Below are 21,958 nucleotides of genomic sequence, written 5' to 3' on the forward strand. Positions count from 1 at the left end.
TTACCAAACGATCGTCTGCATCTTCTTCGCTATTTTCTTCCTCGCTCGCCATTGACTCAGCGTCTCTTATTTTTTCACACTTTGGCAACATAAGATAGTGTTCTATTGTTTGTACAAGAGCAAGAGGATCTACTTTAACTGGACCTCCTTTGCACTGTTTCATACTATTACAGTCCGGATGTCGCACGAGATTGCACTAGAATTTTTTTTAAAAATAAATACATTGTTTCACTATTTTAATAATTTCATTATAATTAAATTTCAATATTTCCTTTAACTAAATTATAAAAACAATATTTCAATAAATAAATTATAATTAAAATCTTTGAATATTTCAAAAAATAAATTAAAACGAAATATTTAAATATTTTCATAAATAAATTATGATGAAAAGATTTCAAGATTTCAGTAATTAAATTGTAATTAAAATATATCAATATTTCGATTTCTAAAAATAGTTTTGTAGAAACAAATAATTACCTTAAGCTGATGCGTGTTGAAAAACTTTAGGGCACTTACACTGCCCCTTCCAGCTCCAGAACCAGCTGGTAAGTCGTGGACTTTAACTGGAAATTGTTCCAATTGCGCAACACAGCTATTCAGTTTCATGACTAAAGCACCGAATGCTCCGGGATTTAAATCCATCAAATTGTTTTCCTGCTGAACCTGTGAAATTATGTTTCATTTTTTTAAACAATTGATATTTTACAATTTTAGTCAATATAAAAATTTTTTTAAAATTATTAAATGCATTAAACATTAAATTTTAATTCTCCGCATTAAATTTCATTACAAAATTATAATTATTCATAATAAATTAATTTTAAAGAAATTAATAATTTCATTGTACGTATTTGATTAATATATGATTTTAATAAATTTCATTAAATATTTACATATTCAATAAAATTTATTTTATTTAAAAAAAAATGGCAGGTTCTAATTCAATTATTATGCAATAGCAAAATTAAAAATAGCGAGAAAAATATTTTTAAAAATGAGAAAAAAAAGTAATAACTAAATCTTACAGTCGACTCAGCAAAAAGTTTCCAGAACATGCGAAGTCGATCGTATCTATTTCCAGGAGCGTCGTTTGTTGTGAGGTAGTTCAACAAAGCTTTAATGAGGCCACTGAAATTCATTTCGAACGGGGAAATATCATTCTCTAAAACAATGTCTCGAAGTTCCGTCAACGCTGAAAACATTTCTTCCTTCGCCTGTTAAAAAGCAAGAGAATTATTTTACTAAAATAATTTTTTCCTTACTTTCAAAAATTTTAATGAAATTCTTCGCAAGAATTTAATTATTCTCATAAATAATATTCTTTGGAAGAATTCCATTATTTTTATAAATAATCCAATTTTTTCCATAAATTCAATAATTTTTAAAAAATTTCTAAAGAATTCAATTATTTTCAAAAAATTTTAATAAAATTTTTGCAAGAATTCAATTTTTAACATAAATAAAAACATTCTTTGGAAGAATTAAATTATTTTTATAAATAGTAAAATTCTTCATAAGAATTCATTCATTTTTATAAATAGTAAAATTCTTCACAAGAATTCAATTATTTCTAAAAATTTTTATGAAGAATTCATCTATTTTTAAAAAATTATAATAAAATTTTTGGAAAAATTAAATTTTTCTAATAAATAAAAACTTTTTTTTTTGTGAAAAATTCAATTATTTGTATAAATAGTAAAATTCTTCTCAAGAGTTCAGTTATTTTCAAAACCATTTTAATAAAAATTCACGAAAGGATTCATTTATTTTTAAAAATTTTTTGAAAGTTTTTTATTTATGATGAAAATAATTAAATTCTCGTGAAGATTTGTACTATTTATAAAAATAACTGAATTTTTCCGAAGGATTTATTAAAATTTTAGGAAATAAATGAATTTTCTGTACGTATTTAAAAATAATTAAATTCTTTCAAGGAATTCTATTAAAATTGTTTTGAAAAGAATTGAATTTCTGCAAAGAATTTTACAATTTATAAAAATAATTGAACTATTACGAAGAATTTTACTATTTATAAAAATAATTGAACTGTTTCGAAGGATTTATTAAAATTTTAGAAAATAATTGTATTCTTTTAAAAAAATTTTTTACGAATTAAGAAAAAAATTAAATTCTTTCGCGAAATTTTATTGAAAATAATTGAATTTTTGCAAAGATTTTACAATTTAAAAAAATAATTGAATTGTTTAGAAGGATTTATTGAAATTTTAGAAAATAATTTAATTCTTTTGATGTGTAAAATTTTATGAAAATGTTAAAAATAATTGAATTTTTGCAAAAAAATTGTACTATTTATAAAAATAATTGAATTCTTATGAAGAATTTTATTAAAATTTTCGAAAATATAAACAAGAATAATTAATTTTGTACTTAATTAGTGGATTTTAAAAATTTTGATTATGAAAGTATTTAAAAATTTATATTTGAAAATAAAAAATTTTGTAAGTTGCATAACAATAATAAATTGAATATCACGTTTCGCCCGCGTATTATTTGCTAATAAATAAATAATTGATTAAAAATTCATCTAAATAATTAAATTGAAATGTCGAAAATAATATTGTACTCGATTGTAAACAGTTGCAAAAAAATCTTCATAAATTAAAAAAAATTTTGATCTAACACTAGATTATAAATAGTTAAAAAAAATTGAACTCTATCTTTGTAAATAAATGAATTTTTGAGACTTACACTCGATTGCAAACGTTGAATGGCGGATGTGAGACGGGCAAGAACGGTTAAAGCGGGATGAGTACATGGCGCATCGTCTTGATATCTCGCTAAAAATTGTGAGGCCTGCTCGCGAACCCATGCCTTCGCTTTATCGCGATTTCCACCTGTTAAACTGGGATTACTTGGGGGTTTCACTAAATTAGTGGACGAACTCGAGTCTCTTTTATCACTACTCGAACTTGATGACGATGATTTTTTACCCCATCGCGCTGGATTTAAATTGCCTAAAAAGCGACTGTTCTTTGGCGCAAAACCAGTGAACAATGATTCAGGTTGCTGTGGCTGTTGCGGTGTTCCACTTCCCAATCGCGAGAAACGACTCTTCTTATTCTGTCGTTTCCTCTTCAAAACGTCTCCAATTCTTCTGAAAGAATTCCGTCAAAGTATTAATTTTCCGACATTTTTTTTCTTTGCCATTCTATCATCTTTGTTTTTTTTAATTTTCAATTTTCAGAATTTAATATTTTATTTAAATTTAAAAATTTTAAAAATTAAATCTTTAATTTAAAATTTTCAATTTTAAAAATTAAATCCTGTATTTAAAATTTGTAATTTTAAAAATTCAAATTTCTTAAAATAATTGTATTTAAAAATATTAATGTTTTCAAGACAAAAAGAGACAAACTTACAAATGAGCGTTTGGTGGTGTGTTGGAATCATCGATGCTAACTGTTAAGTCACTTCGACTACGAGTTTCCATAGTGGCAGTAAGATTTGGTTTCAGTTGGCTCGAAGCTATTGTTCCAAATAGAATATTGCCATTTGTAATGGGAGAAGCAATGGGGGACGTAGCGCTACTTGACGAAAGGGGAGTTGTCGAGAGAGGAGTGTTCGACGGTCCTGGTTGTGGACTCGGCAAAGATGTACCTGCATCAAAAAAATTTAATTTTTTTTAAAAACTTTATAAAGCACCTTTTAAATAACAAGAAAATTCCAATGAATAAAAGTAAATAAAACTTTATAAAGTACTTTTTAAATCATAAGAAGATTCTAATAAAGAAAATGAAACTAAATAAAAATATAAAACTATAAATTAAATTTTTCCATAACTATAAAACATGAAGATATCGATAACTCCGAGTTCGGAGTGTTTCGACTCGGAGTGATCGACTTTCTTCATGATTTATAATAAACAAAAGATGGCAAATTGATAAAATCATTATTTTATATTCTAAGAATATTGTACTTCTTTAAAATTATTTTCATCATTTCAATTCAAATATTATTTTCAAGAATTTTTAACTAAAATTCTTCTTTAAATTAATTAATTTTCGAAAAAATTCATTTTTAAATCAATTTTTATTAGAAAATTCTACTAGAATTCAATTATTTAACTACAAAAATAAATAATTTATTGAATAATTCAATGTTTCTTAAAATTCCATTCTCATAAAGAATTTCATCAACGAATTTTTAAATAATTGAAATCTTTTGACAAATTTTAATAAAATTTTTAAGAATAATTACAATTTCCGAAAAATTCAATTAAAATCGTATTAAAAATAATTGAAATTCTGCGATGAGTTTCATTATTTATGAAAATAATTGGATTTTATGAAGAATTCAATTATTTTCAATAATTGTAATAAAATTCTTTAGTCAATTTATAAATAATAAAAATCTTCTTAAAAAATTCAGTTATTTTTATATAAATATAATAAAATTCTTATCAGGATTTCACTTATTTTCAATAGAATTTTAATTGATATCCTCGAAAATTTCAATTATTTTTAAAAATTTTGTAAAAATTCTCCGAAAAAATTCAATTATTTTTAAAAATTATGAAATTTTCGCTGGGATTTAATTATTTAAAAAAAACAATTTTAAATTGAATTCCAGGGAAATTAAATTATTTTTAAACATTTTTTTAAAATTCTTCGAAAGAATTCAATAATATCAATAAATAGTACATTTTTCACTGAAATTGTTATTTTAAATACAATTTAAATTTTTATAAAATTTTTCTCAAAAATTCAGTTATTTTAAATACAATTTAACTTTTTATAAAATTTTTCTCAAAAATTCACTTATTTTTTAAAATTTTGCAAAAATTCATTTATTTGTAGAAATAATAAATTTTTTCGCAGAGAATTAATTACCTATTTAAAAAAGTTTTAATAAAATTCTATTCAAAAACAATTAAATTGTCGATATACTGAAAATCATTGAATTCTTGTAAAGTATTTATAAAAAAAAATTGAAAATAATTGAATTCATTTCAAGAATTTTATCAACATTTTTTTCAATGCTTGAAAATTCTTTCGAGAAAATGTAATCAAAATGGTATTGAAAATAATTTTAATTTCTCAAAAGAATTTTATAATTTGCAAAAATAATTGAATTCTTGCCAAGAATTTGACAATTTAAAAAAAATAATTGAATTGTTTCGAAGCATTTTATATCAGAATTGTTGAAAATAATTTAATTTTTATTAAAACTCTTGAAAATAATTGAATTTAAATAATATTTTTAAAAATAATTGTATTCTTTCGAGAAATTTTATTAAAATTATATTGTAATTAATTGAATCCCTTCGAAACTTTTTATTATTTATCAAACTATTTTAATTCTTGCGAAGAATTTTCTTATTTATAAAAATAATTGAATTCTTGCGAAGAATTTTTTAATTTACAAAAATAATTGAATTGTTTCGTAGAATTTTATCTGAATTTTTGAAAATTATTGGATTTTTTGAAGGAATTTTATAAAAAAATTGGAAAATAATAATTTTTTAAAAAGAATTTAATCGAAACTGTTGAAAATAATTGAATTTATATAATTTATACCGACAAATTTTTAAATAATTGAATTCTTTGGACGAATTTGAATAAAATTTTATTACTTTTGAAAATAATTGAATTTCTTTAAAATTCTCCAAATTATATCGTACAATTTACGTACTTTTCGTCCTTTTTCAATCAAATTACGGACTTTACGGACGTTTTTTCAAAAAAACTGACTTTTACGGACTTGAACCAAATTTACGGAACTATTCTAAAAAAATAAATTTTATTCTATAAATTTGAATAAATAAATAAATAATAAACTCACTAGAAGAGCACTTAGGCGGCGACACGCCGAGTGGAATTTCAGGATCGGCCAATTGTCTCACTTGATGTAATACTCCCTCGCGATGAAAATGCACGCCAAAAACTTGTGGCAATCTTTTCATGAGAATACTCGCCATTTGTAATGCGCCAATGACAATTCGTAAATCTTGTGACGCCAACATTCCAGCGATATGTGACGAGACAACTTGATTTTTTAATACTTCTTTAAGAAGATCCGTTGACGCGTAATAAACCATACGCAATAAAGCTCTTAAACATTTATGTTTAACAGCAGGTCCTGCCGAACTACTATAAACTTCATACAAAACGGAAAAAAGTGTACGAATGAAGGACACTAACCATTCATTCGTTTCAATCACCGGTGGTACCACGTCCATACTGTAAAAAAGAAAATTAAAGAACGTTTAAAATCAAAATAAATTTCTATTTCAAATAATAATTGATAAAATTTTGAAATATTTAAGTAAAATTATTCTTTAAATAATTTAAAAGTAGTAATTTTATGAGAGTTCTCCAAGAATTAAATTATTTAAAATTAATTACTGTCAAAAGTAGTAAAAATAAAAGAATGTTTTGCATTAAAATTCGTGGCGATTAGAAAGTTTAGTGTGAATTTTGTGACTGACATTAAATATTTAAGTTTCGCGCGAAACTAAAGTCGGTGTGTTAATTTAGTTTCGAGTTGTCACGAAACTAAATTTAAAGTAAATTTATAATTTAGTTTCGCGCTGACACGAAACTAAATGTAAAGTAAATTTTTAATTTAGTTTCACGCTGACTCGAAACTAAATGTAAAGTAAATTTTAAATTGAGTTTCGCACAGACTTGAAACTAATTTTGAAGTAAATTTTTAATTTCATTTCATTTTAAAATCAGTTCCTACTAGAAATTCGAATTTGTAATTTTTATACAATTTTGCTGCAGTTCAAAATTTCCATAATTTCATGAACTAAAGTGAAATTCCATAATTTTTAAAGTTCTTCGTGACTTGCAAAAATTGTGATAAACACGATTAAATTTTTTAATGTAGGAAAAATAGAAAAGAAAAGATTAAACAAACCTCGATGAACAGGTTGGACTTTTTCCCTCGGTGGGATTAGTGTTAACTCTACGGAATATGCTTCTAGCCATTCCCATATCTTCATTTATTTGTTTCATCACAGTCAAGTCTATCGTATAGGTTCGTCCTAAGGTCGACAAACAAATTTCATCTTCTCCATTCTGGAAGGCCATCTATAAACAAAGAGAATTTTTGAAAACTTTCTGTAATATATAATAAACAAAATTTACATATATTTATTATTATGCAAATTACCAAATTCTTTAATTTCAAATATAAATTTTTGAATAATTTCATAACCAAAATTGAAAAAATTCACTTATTAAGTGCATAATTAATTATTATTGTTTATATTTTCGCAAATTTTAATATAATTCTTCGGAAGATTTCAATTATTTTCATAAATAATAATATTCTTCGGAAAAATTCAGTTATTTTTAAAAATAATAAATTTTTTTTGTAAAAATACAATTATTTTCAACAAAATTGTAATAAATCCTTTGAAACAATTCAATTATTTTTTAAAATAGTAAAATCTTTGCAAAAATTCAATTACTATCAATAATATTTTCTAAAATTTTAATAAAATTCTTCCTAAAAATTCAATTACTTTTAATACAATCTTAATTGAATTTCTCCAAAAAATTTAAATTTTCATTGAAAGAATTATATTATTTTTCAAAAATTTTAATAAAAATCTTTGCAGGATTTCAAATATTTTCATAAATACTAAAATTTTTCAAAGAATTTCAATTATTTTCAAAAATTATAATAAAAATCTTCGCAAGAATCAATTATCTTCATAAAAAAATCCTTTGGAAAATTTAAATTATTTTAATTAAATAATAAAATTCTTCTTAGGATTTAAATTATTCTTCCATTTTTTTCATAAATAATTGAATTTTTTACAGAATTTCGATTATTTTTAAAAATTTGAAACAAATTCTTGTCAAGAAATCCTTCCAAAGTAAAATTTATAGCAAAAATTATATTATTTTTCAAAAATTTCAATAAAAATCTTTGCAAGATTTCGAGTATTTCTATATATACTAAAATTTTTCAAAGAATTTAAATTATTTTAAAAATTTTAATACAATTCTTCGCAAGAATCAATTATCTTCATTAAAAAAAATTCTTTCGAAAATTTAAATTATTTTCATTAATAATAATAAAATTTTTCGGAGGATTTCAATTATTTTTTAAACAATTTTATTAAGTTTCAAAAATAAAATATTTCATTATAATTATTAACAGACACGATTATTTTAAAAAGTTAAAAAAAATTCTTTGTTTAATTCAATTATTTTTAAAAATCTTTCATTAAAATTATTCAAAAAACTATTATTTAAAAAAACACAAATAAATTCATCAAAAGGATTTAATTATTTACAAAAACTCTAATAAAATTATTTTAAGTAGTTAAATTTTCTATAAATAATTTTAATAAGATTTTAATACAAGTAAAATTATTAATTACAATTATTTAGAAAACCGATTATATTCAATAAATTAAAGAAATTTTTTGAAAGAATTCAATTATTGTCAAATTCTTTTGTAGAATCTATTATACTTTGAAAGAATTTAATTATTTTCTATTTTTGAATAAAATTCCTTGAATGAATTAAATTATTTTAGAAAATTGTAATAAAATTCTGAGAAGAATTTAATTATTTTCTTAAAATTTTATAAAAATTCAATAATTAAATGTTAAAATTCAATTATAAAGAAACACGATTATTTTAAAAGCTTAAAAAAAATTGTTCATAAAATTCAAGTACTTTAAAAATTTACAATTAAAATTATTAAAGAAACTCCATTATTTTAAAAAAATTCAAAGATTTTAGAAAAATTTTAGAAAAATTCAAAAATTAAATTCTTTAAAAGAATTTAATTAAGATGTTTTAAAATTTTTCGCGAGAATTTGATTATTTTCATAAATAATAAAATTCTGCTAAGGAATTCAATTATTCTCAAATTTTTTGATAAAATTCGTTGCAAGAATTAAATGAGTTTTAATACATTAATTTTAAAATTGAAAATATTTGAAAGGAAAAAATATTTAAAAAGTTAGGAAACAAAGAAGCAAACAAGAACTGACTTCAAACTTCGAATAGATTATCGGAATACAACGATTATTAATATAGAAAGATTTTTGTTTCTCTAAAAATTTACCTCGATGATGCGCGAATCAATTGTGCTAAACGGATGAAAGCAATGACGTTCATCTCGCCATTCCCAATGGACAGTCTCCTGTTGATTATTTGTCCGTTCTAATAAACTATTAACACTAAATATTCCGTCAGTGGGTAATGGTGGCATTAATTCCTCAATGAGACAAGTAATCTCAAACCATTCCTGCGGCGAGCGTGAAACAAGTTCCACATCCTCTGTCTTCACTTCCAAAGAGCCAGTGAGAAGATAGCTGAGGGTGAAAGCAATATTTTGCTGAAGAAGTAATTGCGCCAAATCGGGACAACGATTTGATATTGCCGAAAGCATTCTTAAAACAGTTATGAAATTTCCAATACTATTAACAGGTGGTGTTATCATGAGCAATTGTTGTAAATTCTGTAATAACTCAGCGTTGACAATTTTATGAAGCATCGTTTGATCATGCTGAAAACTATCCACCAATCTACTGAAAGCTTGACAAACGCATTCGACACTTTTTTTATCTTGATTCGCGAGTCTACTTGTCAACAAAGGTAGACTTTCGGCAACAAGATGAAAATCATCGGGATGTAAATTTTGACAGCAATTTGCTGTTATTGTTAATGCCGCACGTTGAGCGGTGATATTAAAGAAATCGACAAATTTTAAACATGCCGATACACCGCCAGCGTGAAGAATTGTTTTGCTATGTCGACGTGATAACATTGCGAGTGCAGTGAGACATTGTTCGGCAACGTCCATACATTCGATTGATTCGAGTTTTTGAAGGAAAACTGGTACCGCATCAACGACAACTGTTGATGAACGTGGCAATGCCTCCATCATGTATGTCAATGCACGGCACGCGTGTGTCATTATCACAAAATTGTGCTCAATACCGAGGAGATTTATCAGTGCGGCAACAACTTGTTTCACTGGGAAACCAGGTAGTGTATCTTCATTGCCCATCACGAGAATTTCTCCCATTCCAATTACAGCCTGAAGTTGTTCGCCCTCATCGTCAACGGCTTGTAATCCCGCGAGGAGCTGTTGTGCTTTCGCAGCTGAAAAACAATATCAAAAAATACAAATTAATTTCTAAATATTATAATTCATATACAGAGTTGCTACGGGATTAAAAATATTCACAATTCCCTCCAATTTACATTTTTTTTCTTCTTTCTTTTAGTTTAGAATTTCAGGAACCATTTTTCTTTTTTTTTAGCAGGTAAAACTAAATTATTTTCTAACAAATTTTTCTTCTTTCTTTTAATTTAGAATTTCAGGAATCTTTTTCCTCTTTGAAACAAATAAAATTAAATTATTTTAGTCTAACAAATTTTTGACTTTCTTTTAATTTAGAATTTCAGGAATCACAGAACTTTTTTTTTTAAACAGATAAAACGGTGAATTGTTTTCTAACAAAAATCCAAGACCTTCTAATTTTTTGTGAGAATGTAATAGGTAACGAGAAGATGACAATTTACAATCTTTGAAAATAATTTACTGTAATTTTCTTTTTTATTGAAGTCAATAATTTTTGAAAATATTTGTAGAAGAAAAATATTTCGTTCATTTGAACGTTTCAGGGTTGGCACAAAAATTTGATTTTGTTTTTCTCTGACATCCAGAAAGAATTTTGACTTTTCTCTTACCCTGGAGAATATTTTAATTCACTCTAAAAATGATCAGATACACAAGAAAATATTTCTAATACATATAACCTTGAAAATCTTAATTTGTAAAATTATTCGAACATTTTAGAAAAATTGATACCGTAACTTCAACATTTCAATATAATTATTTAGATTAATTTTTAACTGACATTCCTCTCTGAATTAGTTGTTTTTAATAATTATTAAGAAATTTTAGAGAATTCAAATTATTTAAAGGAAAAAAAGAAAGCTCAACAATAATAATCAATTATAATAATTTCAATTATTCGAAAAATTGTTAATTAAAGTTGAACCCAAAGATTTGAATATTTAAAAAGAAATGTGAATACAAAGTTTTTAAAAAAACTTCTTCAGAATTTTTAATTAAAATTTTATAAAATTCAAATTTTATTTAAAACTTTTTGAAATTCAATTACTTATAAAAATTTTAAACGAAACTACTAAAATTAAATTCTTTTTGGAATTTTTAAGTAATATTATTAAATATTTAAGTAAAATAATTAAATTTTTTACAAGTTCAATTTTGAAATTGAATCATTTATAAAAATTGTAATTCTACTAAAATTAAATTATTTTTGGAATTTTTGAGAAAAATTAGTTATTAAATATTTAAGTAAAATTATTAAAATTATTAATTTGAAATTCAAATTTTATAAAAATTCAATTTTTTGAAAAATTTTAAACGCAACTCTACTAAAATTAAATTAATTTAAAAATTTTTAAGTAAAATTATTAAAATTATTGAATTTAGATTAAAATTTTCTAAAACTTCAATTACAAACATTTGTAATTCAATTATTTATAAAAATTGTAGTTCTTTAGAAATTCAATTATTATTGGAAGTGTTAAGTAAAATTTTTAATTTCAAATTCAAATTTTCTAAAACTTCACTTTCGAACCTTTTGAAATTCAATTATTTATAAAAATTGTAAACGCGATTCTACTAAAATTAAATTAATTTTGAAATTTTTAAGTAAAATTATTAGGTAAATTCAAATTTCTAAAACTTCAATTTAAAACCTTTTGAAATTCAATTATTTATAAAAATTGTAAACGCGATTCTACTAAAATTAAATTAATTTTGAAATTTTTAAGTAAAATTATTAGGTAAATTCAAATTTCTAAAACTTCAATTTAAAACCTTTTGAAATTCAATTACTTATAAAAATTGTAAACGCGATTCTACTAAAATTAAATTAATTTTTGAATTTTTAAGTAAAATTATTGAAATTATTAATTTCAAATTCAAATTTTCTAAAACTTAAATTTGAATCCTTTTTGAAATTAAATTATTTATAAAAATTGTAAACGCGATTTCACTATAATGAAATTATTTTCGAATTTTTAAAGTAAAATTATTAGGTAAATATAAATACAAATTTTCAAAAAATTTATTTTGAAACCCTTTGAACTTTAATTATTTGTAGAAATTGTAAATGCGATTCAACTAAAATTGGATTATTTTTGAATTTTTAAGAAAAAATTTTAAATATTTCAATAAAATTGTTAAAATTTTTAAATTTAAATCTAAATTTTATAAAACTTCAATTAGAAACCTTTCGATTATTTATAAAAATTGTAACTCTACTAATTTTTGTACTAACAATAATTCTCCTAAAATTGAGTTATTTTTTGTTATTTCTAAGTAAAATCATTCGCCAAATAATTTATAATTAATAACTTTATGATAGTTCTTCATAATTAAATTATTTAAAATAAATTGTAAACTCAACTCTTCTAAAATTCAATTATCTTTGAAATTTTTCATAAATTCTTCAAGAATTAATTTACTTAAAATATTATTCAATTTCATATTCTATAAAGTTCAATTATTGACGAAAATAGAAAAAAAATCTAAGATTTTGAATTGAAATTCGTGGTGATTTTAAAGTTTATAAGGCAAACAAAGAAAAAATTCAAAAAAGAATTAAATTTTCTTAATTTTTCAAAAACTGCTGAACCAAATCAAAATTTTTATAACAGCAAGTTTACAAATACTGAAAAATCTTTTTTAATCTTTTTTTCTAATTACAGGTCTTTCTAAATAGTTTGAAATGATTGAATTTGAGATTGAGTTTAGAGTTTGTAATTTATATTGCTTAAAATTTAGATAAATTGAAAGTTAGATCAACCAAATTTGAGCTTAATTAAAAATTCGATAAATTGGAATTTTAATTAAAAATTTTGGAGAATTCAGAATTCGCTCTTGTTAATTAATTTTAGAAGATAGCAAAAATAGCTTTAAGACTGAAAAAAATAATTAAAAAGTAGCAATCGTTAAATTTAAAATTGACCACAAAAATTTGATTATGAATTTCCCTGACTCTTCTCTGATTTTCAGAAAGAACTATTAACTTCTTTTCTCATCCTCAGAACTTCAATTTTAAAAGTTCGTAATATTCAATTATTTTCCAAATTTTCAGCATTCTTTCTTCAAGAATACGAATAATATTAAAAATAATTTTCAAAAGTAAAAAAAAACTCTTTAAAAAATATAAAATTTGTTTCAATTATATTTGACAGAATTTCCAATTGTTTTGAGTTTTTAAAATTATTCTCTTCAAGAGAATAGGTGAAACGAATGACAAAAATTTTTAGAGAAGAAGATAAAAACTGACAGTCTGTGATTCCTGGAATTTTAATAAATTTCCAAGACGAATTACTTAGGAAATTCCCTGATTTTTCCTTTCGAGAAAAATCAAGTTTTTCATTACTATAGCAACCCTGATGTAATTAATTAATTACCAGAACTGGCGCCCATACTTCTGTTGAGCAAATGCTGCATTCGAGGACCAAGAGCTCCGAAAACATGGGGTGGAAGTCCTCTCGCCTCGAGAAGTGCCTGAAGTCTTCCAACCTCGCCATCGTCACTTTCGCTATCACCTGTTGTCGCTGACATACCAGAAGGACCTCCGCTTGCTGAAAAGTAACATTTATTTTCCATTATTTCAATTGCATTGAATTCATTCAATTATTTTTCTTCGTTATTCAATTTAAGACAAAATTTTGTTTATGCTAAATGTAATCAAATACATTCCTAGTTTCAATTTTAAAACTAATTTATTTTAATTTTCAAAACTAGTTTCAAATGTCAGAATAGTAAAAATTACAAAAAAAAAAAAAATTAAATTTTTCTTTAAATAAAATGAGAAGAAAAGTTTTTACTTAGATTGTCACAGTAAACAATCGGAAAAGTCACCAGTCCAACAAAATACGATCATATATTGACAAATATAAAAGAAAACAAAAAATCATCAGAATCTATATTTTATTTTTATCATCGGGCAAGATTAAAGATTAGATAAAGAAAATGAATTTTTCCTCGATCATTTCCGCACGTGGTTTCACAATAAACACCAAATTAAGTTAATGTTTTGTGTAAAGTTCCCAAAATAGGGTCTTTAAACGTTATTTGCCAAAAATAAATAAAAAAAAAAAACCAAAAATAAAAGAAAAGTAAACAGGGTGGTCACAAGTTTCAGTTTATCAATCTCCCTGACAATTTACTGACATTAAAATTATTTTCCCTGACAAAATTCTTTTTACAGGAAAATACGAAAGTTTACGGAAAATGAGTAAAATTTATGAATTTTAAAAACTTCTAAAAAATACAATTACAACCCTTCCTGAATCCAATTATTTTCTACAATTTTCAAATAATCTTCATCTCTAAATCAATTATTTTCACTAATTTTCCAAAAGTTCTTTTATAATTCAACTATTTAAATAAAAAAACTCAATTTTTTATAATAATTACAGGTTTCGTACTCGATAATTAATTTCAAAAAAATTAGCAAAAAGTAGCATAAAGACAGAAAAAAGTAGTAAAAAAGTAGCTATTGAAAAATTGAACTTGACTCAATTTATTTAACAATTTCTTAATTACATTCAAAAATAGAATAATTTTTTAAAATAATTATTTGAAAACCTATTTATTTTTTTCTAGAGGAATTAAAATATTTCAAATGATTTCAATGTAAAAAATGTTTGAATTTGAACTATTTCTAAAAATTACAAAAGTAATTCTTTTAAAATTCAATCATTTTTTTCTTGAAATTTTTAAATAAAATTATTTAAAACTTTAATAATTTCATTTTATTCAATTTTAAATCAATTCTTATTATAAAGTTCAACGAGAATTCAATTATTTAAATACGAAAATAAAAAATTTATTGAATAATTGAATATTTTTTAAATTTGAATTCTTGTAAAGAATTTTATCAACATTTTTCAAAATAATTGAATTTTTACGAAGAATTGAATTAAAATTTTTGATAATAATTAAATTCATTGAAGAAATGTAATAAAAAATAATGATTACACTCTAAGAAACAAATTATATCAAATTTTTTTAAATAATTGAATTTTTTCGCAGAATTTTATTCAAATTTTTAAGAATAATTGCGCTTTTAGCGAAATTAATTTAAAATTGTATTAAAAATAATTGAAATCCTGCGATGAGTTTATGTTTTCAAAACATTTTATTAAAATTCTATTTAAAACAATTCAATTATTCTAAAGAATTTTGATAAATTTCTTAAATAATTGAATTCGTTGGAGAATTTTTATTAAAATTGTTTCAAAAATAATTGAATACTTGACAAGAATTTTACTAAAATTTTTTGAAAACAATTGAATTTCTTACAGAATTTTATTTAAACTTTCGAAAATCATTGAATTCTATCATAAAATTTTAATAAATTTCTGTTGAAAATGATTGAATTCCTGCTAAAAATTTTATTTATGAATGTAATTGAATTTTTAAAAATAATTTTGTTAGAATTTTAAAAAATCATTGAAATTTTGCTAAAAATTGATATAATTTTCTCAAATAATTAAATTCATTTGGAAATTTCTATTATATTTGTTTTAAAAATGATTGAAATCTTGACAAGAATTTTATTGAATTTAAAAAAAAAATTGAATTCTTTCAAAGAATTTTGTTAAAATTTTTAAAATTGTATTTAAAATAATTGAATTCCTGAGAAGAATTTTATTATTTATAAAAATATTGAATTCTTATTCAATATTTTGATAGAAAGTAAAAAAAGTCGCAATTTTTAAAAATAAGTTGAAAAAAGTCTCAATTTTCTTAATTTCTCTAAAAAAAAAATTTTTTTTCTTGTCATTTTTCTGACTTTACTGACACGTGGTCACACTGGTAAAGTAAATAATAAAAGAAATAACAAATAAAATAAATAATGAATAAGTAAAATATATATTGATCGAATAAAATCAATAATGAATAAACAAAAAGATGAATAGATAAAAAATACAATACACAATAAAAAGAAATAATGATTGAATAGAATAAAATAAATATTGAATAAATAAAAGTAAAGAGAAATATGAAATTACCAGTTGCTGAACTGGCTGTTGACGCTGACTCTTCGCCTGTTGTGCTTGAAGTCAATTGACTGCTGGGTGCAGACGATGCAACTGATGCCGGAATTGTACTATTTGTAACTATATCAAATCCTGGAATTAAAGTATTGGCACCTCCAGAATTTGTATCTGCTGCTGCTTTTCGAGCTCGCGACGAAGATCGATGTCTGTAATTAGAAAAGAAAGGCGTCAGTAAAGAAAATTGAAATGTACAAACAAAATTGTTACTAAATTTTTAAAATTATTTACTGTCTATATTTGAATCTGCAAAATTGTTATTTTTTAAGAAACATTTTTGCTCTGAAATTTTACTTTCTACAAAAATTCAAAGCTTCCACTTAATTCCCGAAAGGCATTTCTCAAATTCGTTCAAAATTTCCTAGGATCGAATTTCCATCCAACTGAATGTTTATTTTAAAGAATAGTTATTTAACGAACTTTATTTTATTTTTTTAATTTTTTTTTATTTTACGAAATTTTATTCATTTTGCGTATTTTCTATATTGGAAATTTTTCTAAAGAGAATTTGTATGCATTCTCGTATTTTTATTAATCGGATTTTCTATTTAACAAAGTATTTTTTTTTAATATAATTTTTTATATTCATTGCTTTTCCCAAAGAGAATTTTTGCAAATTTGGATTTTTCATTCACTGGATTTTCTATTCTACTGAATACTTTGTTAGTATAAATTTTATGCATTCTCGTATTTACATTCAAATGGATTTTCTATATCTAAACAATTTTTTAACCTATAATTTTTATATTGATTAGAAATTTCTCAAAAAAGAATTTCCATGTGCTAAAATTTCCATTCTCCTGAATTTCTATTTAACTAAATGTTTTTTTTACATTGAAAGGATATTTTATTGATTGAAAACTCGGTGAAATGGAAATTATGTCATTTGAAAATTCAGTTAAGCAGAAATGGTGATAAATAAGAGTTTCTATTGGATAAAAATCGACTAAACGTTAAACAGTGAAAAAAATTCGGTTAAATAGTAATTCAACAGTGTTGAAACATTGGAAATTCGAAAATGCTTTCAGGAAAACATTATTAGTTTTAGGGAAACTTCATCGTTTGTTTGTTAAGACAGCTTTAGAGTTTGTTTCTACAGATTGGTTTTTCTATTAGTTCAATCACAGAATTACAGCGGAGTTTAAATACGTTTCCTTTTTTGACTTCCTAAAAACTTTGATTTTTAAACAATATTTTCTCGAGTAGACTCTCAAATTTGATTCTAGATCTTGAATTACTTTTTTTGTTTAGAATTATTTATATAATCGACAAAAGAAAAAAAAAGAATTTATATGTCGACAGATTTTCAGGGTTGCCACAAAAATCTAATTTTATTTTTCCCTTACTTTTCCCTGAGTTCCAGACAAAATTTTGCCTTTTTCCTGAACCTAAAGAATATTTTGATTTACTCTAAAAATGATTAGATACTAAAAAAAATGTTCTATTACATTTATTTACAAATTTCTTCAAAAGTAAAATTATTCGAAAACATCAATAACTTTATTTTTAAATAAATATTTAATCGTTATTATTTTTTCCGTAGGATATAAAATTTTTCAAAACATTGAAGTTCAAAAACTTGTAAGAATATTTGTTATAAAACATGAAGATATCGATAACTCCGAGTCTTCGACTCGGAGTGATCGACATCTTCATGTTTTATATTAATTAAAGATGATCGAATGATAAAATAATTATTTTATATTATAAGAATAATTTTACTGTAACTTTTTCAAAGTTATTTTCATCATTTCAATTAAATTAATCTTTTTTAGAATTTTTAACTAAATTTCTTCTTGAAATCAGTTATATTATTTTTAATGATTTTTCAAAATGTTCTTTGAGAATTTTCAAATCCATTTGTTTACAATTCAATTTTACGTGAAATTTCGAGTATTCCGATATTCTTCAATTAAATATATATTAGAAAATAAAAACTTGAAATAATTAGAAAAAAAATTCAATTGAACTATTTCAAAAAAATTAATTCTATAGAGTTTTTAGTTAAAAGTATGAAAAATTGAAATTTAAAAAAAAATCATTTAAAACCTTTTCAAAATTCAATCACTTCCAAAAATTCATCCTAATATGCTTTTAATATTCAATTATAATCTAAAATTTTAACTGAAATCCATTTTCAAATCAATTTTTATTAGAAAATTCTGCGAAAATTCAATTATTTGAATACAAAAATAAATAATTTACTGAATAATTGAATTTTTCTTAAAATTGAATTCTCATAAAGAATTTTATCAACAAATTTTTAAATAATTGAATTATTTTGACAAATTTTAATAAAATTTTTAAGAATAATTACATTTTTCGAGGAATTCGACTAGAATATTGTATCAAAAATAATTAAAATCTTCCGATGAGTTTTATTATTTATGAAAATAATTGAATCGCTGTAAGAAATTTTATTATTGATAAAAATAATTGAATTATTGCAAAGAAATTTATAAAAAATTTGTAAATAATTTAATTCTTGAAACGGTTTTTCTACATTTTTTTTAAGTAATTGAATTCCTGTAAAACAATTAATTATTTATAATAATCATAGAATTACGAAGCATTTTAATACAATTTTTCGGATTTAATTTAAAGAATTTAATCAACAAATGTTTAAATAATTAAATTCTTTCAACGAATTTATTAATAAAATTTTTAAGAATAATTACATTTTTCGAGGAATTTGATTAAAATTATATTAAAAATAATAATTGAATTCTTTTATTCATGAAAAATAATTGAATTATTGCGAAGAAAGTTATAAAAAATTTAATTTGTAAATAATTGAATTCCTGTGAAATTTTTATTATTTATGAAAATAATTAAATGTTTGCGTAGAATTTTATTAAAACTTTTTTTTTTAAGTAATTGAATTCTTTATGGAAATTTTATTTAAATAGTAGATATATGTATTGAAAATCATTGAATTGAGGAAAATTTTTAAAAATAGTAATTGAATTTTGGAGAAGAATTTTATTACTTTTGAAAATAATTGAAATTTTTACTATAAATCCATTATTTTTAATAAATTATTAAATATATATTAAAAAATGTAACTAATTTCAAAAGAATTGGAATTATTAAAATTTTTCAAATTGAAATTGAAATATTCTAAAATTTCAAATTGAAACCTTTTAAAGTTCATCTATTTATGAAAATTGAAAACGCAAGTTTTCTAAAATTCAATTAATTTTTAAATATTAAAGTATAATTATTTATTAAATAATTTATAAGCAATAATTTTATGAGAGGTCTTTAATAATTAAATTATTTAAAAAGAAATTATTGTCGGAAATAGAAAAAATTGAAGGTTTTGTATTAGAATTCGTGTCAATTTCATAGTTTATGAGCAAAACGAAAAAGACACAAAGATTCAGAATTTTCTTATGAATTCTAGAAATTTAATTTCTTTTCAGTATTTTTAATAAGAATCCCCGACCTGTGGCAAATCTGTTTTTGTATTTTTTTTTTATCATTTGCTTGAATGAAATTATTTCTCACAATTCTTTCGTCAATTCCTACAGTCTCTTTACAGGGTTGCCACAAACATTCGATTTTGATTTTTCCCTGATTTTCAGACGGAAAATTGACTTCTTCCCTGATCTATATTACAAAAAAATCAAGGGATGTTCAGTTAGAAGAAATGATAATTTTTAGAAGCAAAAATTTGATTTAAAACTTTGAGAGTGTCGATCTGTTTCAAGAAAAAATTAATTACTATGACCTTTTTCGAAAATTATAAAAACAATTATTTACAGAAACAAAAAAAAAAATCGAGGTAGTTTTAAAAAATTAATTCAAAAGTTCTCAAGATGAAAGAAAATTTATAGAGAATTCAAGATTTTTAAGTTTGTCCAAAATATTTTTGAACACCAAAAACCAGAAGTCTTGTAGTAATTCAAGAAATTTGATATTTTTCCAGTCCTTTTTTTTCAAAATCTGAAATTCCCCTGTGGCAACCCCCTGCTTTATAAAATGATGATTTTCCTGAAAATTATTTTGTTTTTTTCCTGACGTATACCTTGAACTGGAACAGGAGCCAGATGATGAATCTTTTTTGTGATGCTTCCCGGAAACCTTGGTGGATGGCCAATCCTTGGTCTGTTCACTGACAAGTTTGACACGTGAACGCAATAAATGTTTGTGCGTTGAATTTGAGAGAGGCGTAGGGTTGGCAGCGGCGGCAGACACAGACGGATTGGCAGTGGCTGTTGCTGTTGTTGTGCCACTAGTGCCTGCCCCCTCATGTGCCAATGCCCCCCCGCTACTCTCAACAGCGTTACTGGCTGCGTTACCCACTCTGATGCTTGACTTAACACCAAAAGCTTGACTACTCGTACTGCTGTTTAAGCAGCTACTACTTCCACTTTGACTTTTGTTACCTGCAAAACAAAAAGGAAAAATATAAAATGAAATTTTCACAAAAAGAAGAAAGAAAAATTTCAGCAAAAATACATTTCATTTGTCATTCATTACTAATTAGAACTGCAATTTGAATAATGAGTGCTTCCGGATTTGTATCGTCATTTATTACATGATTCGAAGGATAAGAAATCATTTTTTATCGAGTCCAGTCCACAATAAACAAAAATCCAGAAAAAAACAATGAATTATTCTTAATTCACTAGATCGGTATTCGCTATTTAATTTGCTAACTTAAATTCAATTAAAATTTATCCCAAAAAATTCTCTTCTAAAAATAAATCATTCCTAGATTTCAAATTCGTAAATATTAATTCCCGACTCCGATTTTTCATTTTTTAATTCTATTTTATTAAAATCGAAATAATATTGAACTAAATTTTCTAACTTTCAGTAAAATTTCGTAAATAAAACTGAAAAATTATTCATTTATTGGGTATAATTTTTATCGAGTATTGAATAAATAAATAATTTTGAATAACTACTGAATAAAACAAAAATTCTAAAGAAGTAAATATAGAATATTAAATTAAGAAAGAAACAAATTATAAAAAAGTGAGAATGAATTATGTAAGAAACAAAAAACAAATTACATAATAAAAACAAATTATATAACAGGTTTATAAAATTAAACTAAATGATTTATCAGTGATTCGTTTTGTTTATTATTTACTTTATTCATTAGTAAAATTTGAAAATATTGCTAAATTTCTAAGTTCGTTTCTTTTCAATTTAATTCCCAACTAAAAAATTAAATTCCATTTTTTTTCTCAACTTTCTATTGTGAAAATATTTATTTATTTATTAATTACTATATTTATATTACATTAATAATAATAACTAATAACTATTGAAATTCATAAAAATTCACTATTAAAATTATTAGATTCTTATTAGTTGAATGATTAAAAATTACTGGATGCATGTAAAAATGGTTTAAAAACGTTTATTACGAGCAACATTTAACAGATTTTCTTTTCCTAAAAAGAAATTCAAAGGGAAAAAAAATGTTAAATGTTTGATTTAGAGAGAAATTCAAATGAGATTTCAAAGTTCTTCTTTATAACTTAATTTTCTTTTTATATTATTTTCAGACCTCGGATCGACTTTAAGACACAAAAAAAGTCGCTTTAATGGATTAAAAATACAAAAAAGATGAAAAAATCACCAAAATCTTTTAAAAATAATTGAATTTTTGAAAAATATAAAATCAGTAATCAAATTTTTGAAGAATTTTAATTATAAATATAAACATGATTTTTCCGAAATTTTAATAAAAATCTAAAGAAATAAATTATAAAAAAATTTAATTTACTTTGTTCGAAGATAAGTAAATATTAAAAAATTATGATAAAACAATTCTAAGAATTCAATTTTGAAAAATATTCAATTTAATTATTCAAAAATAATTG

The 21,958-nt window shown here is 22.7% G+C and overlaps 1 protein-coding gene across 6 annotated transcripts in view; it reads right to left on the reverse strand.

The window, feature by feature from the left end:
• The window catches only part of LOC122499888 (E3 ubiquitin-protein ligase TRIP12), a 45,880-nt gene that overhangs the window by 12,146 nt on the left and 11,776 nt on the right, over window positions 1-21,958 (reverse strand). For 4 of the 6 annotated variants that reach the window (XM_043608462.1, XM_043608460.1, XM_043608465.1 and 1 more), the window contains 11 exons: window positions 20,146-20,506; window positions 16,071-16,264; window positions 13,458-13,631; window positions 9,058-10,100; window positions 6,886-7,058; window positions 5,806-6,203; window positions 3,384-3,621; window positions 2,713-3,118; window positions 1,029-1,217; window positions 481-666; window positions 5-196 (listed from right to left, as the gene is read on the reverse strand). In XM_043608462.1, coding sequence (XP_043464397.1) covers window positions 5-196; window positions 481-666; window positions 1,029-1,217; window positions 2,713-3,118; window positions 3,384-3,621; window positions 5,806-6,203; window positions 6,886-7,058; window positions 9,058-10,100; window positions 13,458-13,631; window positions 16,071-16,264; window positions 20,146-20,506 — 3,554 coding nt within the window. The remainder of the gene's footprint in view (window positions 1-4; window positions 197-480; window positions 667-1,028; window positions 1,218-2,712; window positions 3,119-3,383; window positions 3,622-5,805; window positions 6,204-6,885; window positions 7,059-9,057; window positions 10,101-13,457; window positions 13,632-16,070; window positions 16,265-20,145; window positions 20,507-21,958) is intronic. The other 2 variants (XM_043608464.1, XM_043608463.1) reach the window with 2 other exon arrangements.

Source organism: Leptopilina heterotoma, unplaced genomic scaffold (assembly GCF_015476425.1).
Source record: "Leptopilina heterotoma isolate Lh14 unplaced genomic scaffold, ASM1547642v1 Lhet_177, whole genome shotgun sequence".
Taxonomy (NCBI): domain Eukaryota; kingdom Metazoa; phylum Arthropoda; class Insecta; order Hymenoptera; family Figitidae; genus Leptopilina; species Leptopilina heterotoma.